Source organism: Otolemur garnettii, unplaced genomic scaffold (genome assembly GCF_000181295.1).
Source record: "Otolemur garnettii isolate 467f Iridium unplaced genomic scaffold, OtoGar3 scaffold00004, whole genome shotgun sequence".
NCBI lineage: Eukaryota > Metazoa > Chordata > Mammalia > Primates > Galagidae > Otolemur > Otolemur garnettii.
This window is the reverse complement of record NW_003852399.1, coordinates 6,136,817-6,145,863: the sequence shown is the minus strand read 5'-3', so window position 1 is coordinate 6,145,863 and position 9,047 is coordinate 6,136,817. Positions and strand designations below refer to the sequence as shown.

The window sequence follows — 9,047 nt, the reverse complement described above, 5'->3', positions numbered from 1 at the left end:
TCCGTCATGAATGCCTGGTGCCATCTTACTGGCAATGAGGGAGGCCTTGCTCCATTAGTTTCCTCTAAAGCTGGTTGATATGAAGAGCCTGGCAGCTCTCTCCCCTCTGCCTCGATTCCCCCAGTGTGATCTCTGCTCGTGCCGGCTCCCCTTCTCCTTCTGCCATGAGTGGAAGCTTCCTGAGGCCCTCACCAGAAGCAGAGGCTGGGGCCATGCTTCTCGCACAGCCTGCAGAATAGTCAGCCAGATAAGCCTCTTTATAAGTTGCTCAGTTTCTGGTATTCCTTTATAGCAACATAGATGGACGGAGCTAGTCGGTGAAGTGATGGGTTAGTAATTATTTTGATTTAATCATTTCACAACATATACATATACCAAAACATCACATTGGTACCCCGTAAATTTATACAATTATTATTTGTCAATTAAAAATAAAGATCTGAAATGAATATGACAAAAGACGATAGAGACTCTGTAAGTTAAACCTCCAACAGACTGTTAACAAACAGGTCAACATATGGGAGTGGTTAACACCAGGAACCAGGACGTCCTGACGCACACACGTGGTGCATGTCCTATGAAAATTAGGTCGATTTAAGGAGGAGGTCAATGTAGGGAGGTGGACAGCTGTGGAGTTTCTACTGTATCAACTTTTTAAAAACTTGGAACATAAATATGTGGTTTTCTGTAAATCATTTTCAGTATGTTTACATATTTCATAATTCAAAAAAACTTAATGGTATATTTAAAAATAAGCAAGTAATTCAAAAAACAAGACTAATACTACTACACATCTCACAGAAGCCTTGGAAAAACTAATTAACATAAAGCATTGACATCAGTGCCTGGCATATGATAAGCACTTGCAAAACGTTAACGATTTTCTCCAGTGCCACTATTTAAAACACTTTAAAATCTTCCCCCTCCCTTCTAAAAGATGCTTTACAAAACAGCTCAGCTGGGAGGGAAAGGAAAGAAAAGTCTGGAAGGACTTCCTGATGCAGGTGATAATCTGAATCCAAAGTTTGAGAAACACACCTGGATTTCCTGGGTGAAGGTGACAGTGAATACACCTGGGTTTCCTGGGTGAAGGTGGAGGTGAAGGCAGGAGTCAACTCAGCTTCTTCTTACCCCAACTGCATTATTAAAATGTTCCACAGATGCCGTTCTCTGCTCTTTGTCTCCTGTCTTTCATATCAATCCTCTGCAGTCTCTTGTATGTTCCCAGGGGCTTTTTCACCTACTGTCTAGAGAAAGTCCCCTTAAGGACTGAAGTTTGCTTACTTTCCCCTGTATGTCTTCAACTACAGGGACCCAAAAGTAAAACCAACCCATTTCCCGCCCTTCCCAGCGGTCAGGGGTGGCTCTAGGAACCCATCCTGTCCCAGAGAGGTAGGAGGAAGTGCACGGGGCAGATGCTTCTAGTGGCTTTTTTCTGTCTTAACTGCTCAGGACACCCCAAAGTACAGTGGCCATCTAGAAACCACAAAAACAGAAGGGTTACATCCAGGCTGGAAAGGAGCCTGGTTACTGACGATTTTCCTTTTCATCCTACAAAATACGCTTCCTCTCTCCTTGCTTAGCTGCTGTTAGTTGGGGTTTCTACTACTTGCTGCCAAACACACTCAAGCGCCTGGGTTGTCCATGTCAGTAAGGGATGGAGCTGAATCGTCCTTCCTGTGGGGAAGGGTAGGGTCCTTCCTAGGAGGGAGGAGGGATGTCCGAGGAGCCCTGGCCAAACCATCTGAAAGCCAAGCCTTGTGCTCGCTTGTCTTCCACTAGCTTGGTGCTGGTTACTGCTGCCATCTAGTGGCAACATTTTAGAACTAAAACCCTCTTCGGGGCCATGAATTTTTTTTTCCTTGAATTCTTTCATTCCACCATTCATTCATTTGTTCATTCATGCACTCCTTCTACAAATATCTTATGAAGACCTACTATGTGTGGCAGATCCTCATGAATAACGAGAGGGAAATCCAGCTCCTTGCCTCTTGCAATTTACACGCTTAGGGGAAGACGGCCAGGAGTTGAATAAAAACAAATAGGACGGTAAAGAACATGGTACTGCGAGGATCACTGATAGAAATTTGACTTGTTGGGGACAGGGGAAAGTTAGAGAAAGTTTTCCTGAGGAGGTTATGAGTGGCTCCAGGTCTGAAGGATAAGCTATAACAGCCAGACCACAAGGGCAGTTTTCTGGGCAGTGAAAGCAGTCACAAAGTGAGCTGCAATGTAGGAATAAATTGTGGTTAAATTGGTACTGTATTCAAAGCCATTCTAGTTTCTAAATCGATGCCATGATCGCGAGTTTTAGCGATGTGATTGTTTTACCTAAGCATGAGCTGAAGGTATATTAGCTCATAAACATCTATAGAACTTGGGCAGCACCTGTAGCTTAGTGGGTAGGGTGCCTGCCACGTACACTGAGGCTGGCAGGTTCGAACCTGGCCTGGGCCAGCTAAAACAACAATGACAACTGCAACAACAAAAAAATAGCAGGGCGTTGTGGCGGGAGCCTGTAGTCCCAGCTACTTGGGGAGCTGAGGCAAGAGAATCACTTAAGCCCAAGAGTTTGAGGTTACTATGAGCTGTGATGCCATGACACTCTACCCGGGGCCACAGCTTGAGACTCTGTCTTAAAAAGAAAAAAAAAAAATCTACAGAACACTCAACCCAAGATGAGCAGATACACATTCTTCTAAAGTTTACATGAAATATTCTCCAGGGTAGACTGTGTGCTGGGCCAGAAGATAAGCCTTACAAATTAAAAAGGACTGAAGTCATTGAAAATATGATCACAGTGGAATAAAATTAAGAAGCAGTAACAGAAGTAAATTTGGAAATTTCCAGGTATGTGAAAATTGAATAATGCATTCCTAAACAAACAAGGAGTCAAAGAAGAAAAGATATGGACATCCTGAGTCTTCATGCATGAGCAGGGGAAAGATTGAGCCCTGTGAGCAATGGGACAAAATAAAGACGCTTCTGGTTATACAGCACATGAGTTTGGGGCATTGAATTCACCATTTACATTTAAAATATTACAAATCAACATGTAAAAAGACAAGCATACACATATAAAAATAATTCACATTGGAATTTTGTTCCAGAACATAAAAAAGATTCAGTAAGACCATCCAGCATTAAAAAAGGTATGAAATTTTCACATATTTTATCAAACCCTGCTATTCTGCTCAGATTTTCTAAATTTAAATATTATGAAGCCACAAGGTCTAAATATTATAATATGAATTATTTAAAGCCAACATACAAGAATGGAATATTCAATTTTGCCATTAGAAAATATGTTTTACAATGTGACAATGTAACACTTTATATAAAAATTATTTCTGGCCAGGCATGGTGGCTCACACCTGTAATCCTAGCACTCTGGGAGGCTGAAGTGGGTGGACTGCCTGAGCTCATGGGTTTGAGACTAGCCTTAGCCAGAGCAAAACCGCATCTCTAAAAAATAGCTAGGCATTGTGGCAGGTGCCAGTAGTCCCAGCTACTCAGGAGGCTGAGGCCAGAGAATTGCTTGAGCCCAAAAGTATGAGGTTGCTGTGAGGTGTGATGCCATTACACTCTACTCAGGGTGACAAAGTGAGACTTTGTCTCAAAAAAAGTTATTTCTAAATGTCAACTTTAAACAAAAATTGAGGGAATATGGTTAAATGTAGAGTTTACATGACCAGAAAATTGGAGAACGGCCACCTGGGAACACAGATTCTAAAAAAAATTGAAGTTATTCCTCCAAAGTGGAGATGTTTGGGGAGGCTTATAGAAATAAAGTTTGGAACTTCCACACAAGACTTGCACATAAGGTAGTGTTCTTTTCAGGGAAGGTATATTTAACATTCCACATTGAGGATGTTAACAGTTACAGAGTCTTTTGTGCCATCTGTTCTGAGTTAGGTGTGAGATGAAAAAAGAGAAAGACAAAAATCAGAAGGGGAGGAGGCCTTACCTCTAGCACCATTTAATCTTTCTTAATCAATTTACAGAAAGAGAGTTACTCTTTACTCTGAGATGCAGAAGCTGCAGCTACATGCTGCACGGCTCAGACCACATCATCCACATTTCCTTCAAGGCTCAATGCAACTTCTGGGTTCCAAAAATTAAATTACTTTTGAATTATTTATTTTTACACTACCTTGGTTTTAACTTCAAATATATTGACTTAAAATAAAGGTACCCAAATAATAATGTGTTACTAGTGAAATAAAGATGGAAAGCTCACTCAGGACACTGTGAGGAAATTTGGAGACCAGGTATAAGGCAGTGTCACTGGCACAGAAGAGGCGTTCTGTGGAATTAGGTAGCAAGTAAACCGCATTAAAAGTGGAGATGGATTGGTTGAGAGTGCTGAGGACAAGAAAGAGGCAAAAGTGGAAGCCAAGTCCCAGGATTCTGTCATGAGCAACTAGAAGACTGGCAGGGGCATTTCACAAGCTAAAGAGGAGTGGGGAGGACATCAAGTTGAGCTTAATTTTGGAAATGCTGAGTTTGAGATATGTGAGAAACACCAAAGGGGCAGGATATGGTAGACAGATAGGAAGAATTGTACACATGTAGGAAGCAATATTTCAGCAAGGTGATGAACAACAGAGTGTGTTCCCCAAAATCCAAGAGAGGGATGACTTGATCTCTTCTTCACACTCACAAAACACTTTCAGTTACAACTACCATAGCACTTAACCCATTACATTAATGTTATTTGTGAGTGTATCAACAGCTCACATCTGAGTTCTGTGAAGGCAAGAATTGAATTTTACTCAATTCTCTTTGGTTTAATGGGCTTAAACCATTGTTAGGGTGGGGAAGAAGGGGAGGATTGGCAAATGGTGTTCAAAAAATGCAGAAGGATGATGGGCATGGTAACATCTGCCTTGTAGCCCCACATACACAGGACCCTGAGATATAGGGATTGCTTGAGCCCAGGAGTTTGATATCAGCCTGAGCAACATAGTGAGATTCCACTGCTACAAAAATACTACAAATCATCTGAGCATGGTGGTGCACACCTGTAGTCCCAGCTACTTGAGAGGCTAAGGCAGGAGGATTTCTTGAGCCCAGTAGTTGAAGGGTGCAGTAAGTGATGACCAAGACAGTGAAGTCCAGCCTACGTGACAGGAAAAGACCACGTCTCTAAAATAGTGGCGGGGGGGGGGGGTTTTTAAAGTTGACCGAATGTTTATATACTGATAGGAATGATCCATAGACACGGTGGAGTGGGGGCTGGGTAGAGGAAGAAGGAAATTGAATATGCAGGATATAGAGAGGATTACAGAAAAACTGAATTATTGAGAGAATTCTGGGGAACACTACAGAACATTCCTCAGAGTTAGTCCAACAAAGGTGTTTAGAAGCTGGGATGTTTATTTACCAACTCTGTAAGTTATTGGTTGAGGAATACTCTTGGGAGATGTGAGCATGTGTATTAATTTTCCAGCATTTCTGGTCTGCCCTGGACATGGGTGAAGCCAATTCTGGTGACCAGGAAAAGCCATCAGGCAAAGATTTCTACTTGCCATTAGAACCCATTGAGTGTCCCACGGGAATATGAGTGACTTACAGCGTCTTTGACACTGGTCCTGATGATGTTTTTCTTCGTGGAATGTGAGTCTTAAATGTAGAGATGAGACTGAAAAACAATAATTCTGACTGATACTGAAATAGGTATCAAGAAAGAAGAGTTTTAGTCAGAACATTATATTTCCCATCCAAGGAACTTGAAAAACAATCATTAGGAACTTCAATTAATGTTAACCTATCTGGATTTTAATATCCTAACCTGTAGAATGGTGGGAGGTGAGTAGAAGGGATAGGGCTTGTGAAAGTTCTTATTTTCAATGATTTGAATTTATCTGTATGAATTCCTCTTTGTCTTCCTTAGACAGCAAAGTATTTCAACAAGTATTTAGTATCTGCCACCTAACCAACTCAACTTTGTTATTATTTTATAATATATCTTTTGTGAGAATCTAATTCTCAGTTATTGTCTAAAAATACTTTATAGATAGTGTCTCTAATCACAATAGCAGTCCTCTGGTAATTTTCTTCTTAAAAGTGAAAATTCCAGTTTTGAGAGGGGATATGATTTACTCAGATCCTTCTTATTTTCAAAATGGCGATGACTATCTTTGCAAGAAAGAAGTCCACTTTCTGCAAATAAGGTGGCTGCTGATATGGACCTGAGAGCAGCATTAGGATGGAAAGTATTTTTCCAAATTCAGACCATCGTTTCATGATTTCTTTCTTTGGATTCATGTGCAGCTTTGAAGAAATTCAATGGGTTCTGGAGGATACCAACAAAAACCGAAGTCTCTTAGCCCACAGAATTCCTTGTAATGCGTGGCTAAAATCCTCCTAGATTGAAGAAAGCAATGGTCGGCCACAACAAAGATGGCTGCAGCGGCTTCACCACGGCAACCGCTACGCCACTCACCACTAAGGGCATCAATACATTTAGTTCCGGCCTGTTAGTTGGGCGTCACTTCCGGTACCGTCACAGTGGCTTGCCGGGTTGAGTGTAGAGAGGAAAATGAACTGACTTCAAGAAGTACTGTCACCGAGGGAATCTGAGGGAATGTGGACGCTCACAACATGAAGAGAGAAGGTGGGAAGTCAGCGACTGTTGTCGCAGTTGTGACTGAACCTCGGTTCGCTCAGCGATATAGGGAATATCTGGAGAAGCAGAAACTCCTGAATAGACAGCACCGTGTGGAAAAGATGCCGGATGGCACCGTGGCGCTACCGGTGCTGGGAGAGACCCTCCCGGAGCGGCACCTGCGCGAGCTGAGCAGTCGCGTGGCCCCAGGCAGCACCTGTGTGCTGACGCAGCTCCGGGATCCTGCCCCTTCAAAGAAGGCCCAGGGTTGCTCACCTGCCCAAAGATTGTGTGTTGAGGTGAGTCGCTGGGTAGAGGGCCAGGGAATCAAGTGGTCCTCTGAGTTGGAGGCTGACTTACCCCGATCTTGGCAACGGCACGGAGACCTCTTGTTGCTTAGTGAAGACTGTTTTCAAAACAAGCAATGGAAAAGTCTGGAACCAGGACTCTGGGAGATCGTTGCCTCGGCACTTTGTGTCCAGCGTTTGGCAAAACGAGGGCGGGTATCACCGGATGGCACTCGAACTCCAACAGTGACTCTTCTGCTAGGTGATCACGGCTGGGGAGAGCATGTGGATAATGGTATCCGATATAAGTTTGACGTGACCCAGTGTATGTTCTCCTTCGGAAACATTACAGAGAAGCTGCGAGTGGCGTCGCTATCCTGTGCTGGAGAAGTGGTAGTGGATCTCTATGCTGGGATTGGTTATTTCACATTGCCCTTCCTAGTTCATGCTGGTGCTGCCTTCCTTCATGCCTGTGAGTGGAACCCCCATGCTGTAGCTGCTCTGAGAAATAACTTGGAGATCAATGGAGTAGCAGATAGGTGCCAGATACACTTTGGGGATAACAGGAAGCTGAAGCTCTCAAACATTGCAGATAGGGTGAACCTGGGGCTTATTCCCAGCTCTGAAGAAGGCTGGCCCATTGCCTGCCAAGTGCTAAGAGGAGATGCTGGTGGTATTCTGCATATTCATCAAAATGTGGAATCTTTCCCAGGGAAGAATCTCCAGCCTCCTAAAAGCAACAAAATGGAGAGAGAGCATTGGCCTTATCCTCAGAAAATTATCACCAACTTGTGGGAAAATGGAGCTACCAGGGATTCCAAGAGAAAAATGCTGTCACCAGCCACCAAGCCAGAGTGGCAAAGTTGGGCAGAATCCGCAGAAATTCGAATTGCCTCTCTTCTTCAGCAGGTACATGGGAAACCATGGAGGACACGAATCCTGCACATCCAACCAGTGAAATCGTATGCTCCCTACGTGGATCACCTAGTCTTGGATCTGGAATGTCGCCCTTGTACTTTAGTAGGCTGAGGAGGTGAATCTGGGGATAGAAGGGATCAATGTATGAGTGGCCCTTCATGCATCAGCTGAGGCTGAGTTCTAATTCCTTTTGTCTCCTGGTGATCTGTTTTAATATTCTGTGGCACTGAAAGCAACCTCTAGACCAGTCCTATTCATTTGTCTTCCAGAGATCACACTGAGAATGAACTAACATACCTGGGAGAAGCAGCATGGCTCACTGAAAAGAAGTTCATCTGTGCAATTAGAAATTCCTAATTCTGACCTCAGTTCTAAGTTTCAGTATTCTTTGGCCTTGGATTTCCTTATATGCAAAAGGAGATTTCCTTGAACTGTCTCATATGGCTATTGTGAGACAGTTGTACACAGGACATTGGTTAGTGTGAAGGACACAGTTACTGCTATAATATGGAAATCAACTGGGCCATGGTGGAAACAGGGAGACTGGTGAGGAGGGTTCTGTGGTTGTCCAGGTGTGAGGTGATGGTGACTTGGATTAGGGTGGTGGCTGTGGGAGGTGGAGGGTTTGAAAAATAAAATCAACAGGACCAAACAGTGGAAACCAAATCAAGTCATTAATATAATGCTGCTTTGTATTATGATGGACTAAATTAGGGAGGGATGGAAACAAAAATTAGTATGTTCCATTCTTCTACATTAGCATTCCTAAGTGAGTATGGAGGAATCTATTCTGTATTAGGTTTATTATGGTAGAAAAAGGGTTAAGAACACTGGTCTAAATCATAGGGAATCTAGATTTCTAGGCTTAAGCTTGTGCAATGGCTGCCAATTACTAGCTATCTTTTTTTAAAGTTCTGATTAAAATCTTAGGTTTTTATAGGCCTCAAATTCCCTCTTCATCTTCCTTCCCTAGCTGATAACATCAGGGATAACAAAAGAAGCTATAGGTAATATGAAATATTCTGCAGAATTTTTCAAGCCTCACCTTATTTTGTGGCTGGCTGTTATCACCATGGTTTGCCATTAGAATGTCTAATTGTTGAAAATCACTCAGAGTTTTGATTTGGTGCATTTTGAAACCATCTGAGCTTATTTGCTTAATGAAGGAAATACACAAAAGTGTGCTTTTATCAGGATTGTGAGGGTACTTGACATTTGGCTGGCTGGAGTTG

At 42.8% G+C, this 9,047-nt stretch overlaps 1 protein-coding gene across 1 annotated transcript; it reads left to right on the top strand.

Moving 5' to 3' along the window:
- Positions 1–6,526: 6,526 nt before the first annotated feature.
- Positions 6,527–8,467, top strand: TRMT12 (tRNA methyltransferase 12 homolog). Its single transcript, XM_023516930.1, has one exon. It carries the CDS (start codon positions 6,607–6,609, stop codon positions 7,924–7,926), a length of 1,320 nt encoding a protein of 439 aa, XP_023372698.1. The 5' UTR covers positions 6,527–6,606; the 3' UTR covers positions 7,927–8,467.
- Positions 8,468–9,047: the final 580 nt, after the last annotated feature.

Coding starts and splice junctions, on each gene's coding strand:
- TRMT12 (XM_023516930.1), top strand. CDS start 6,607: ATGAAGAGAGAAGGTGGGAAGTCAGCGACTGTTGTCGCAGTTGTGACT.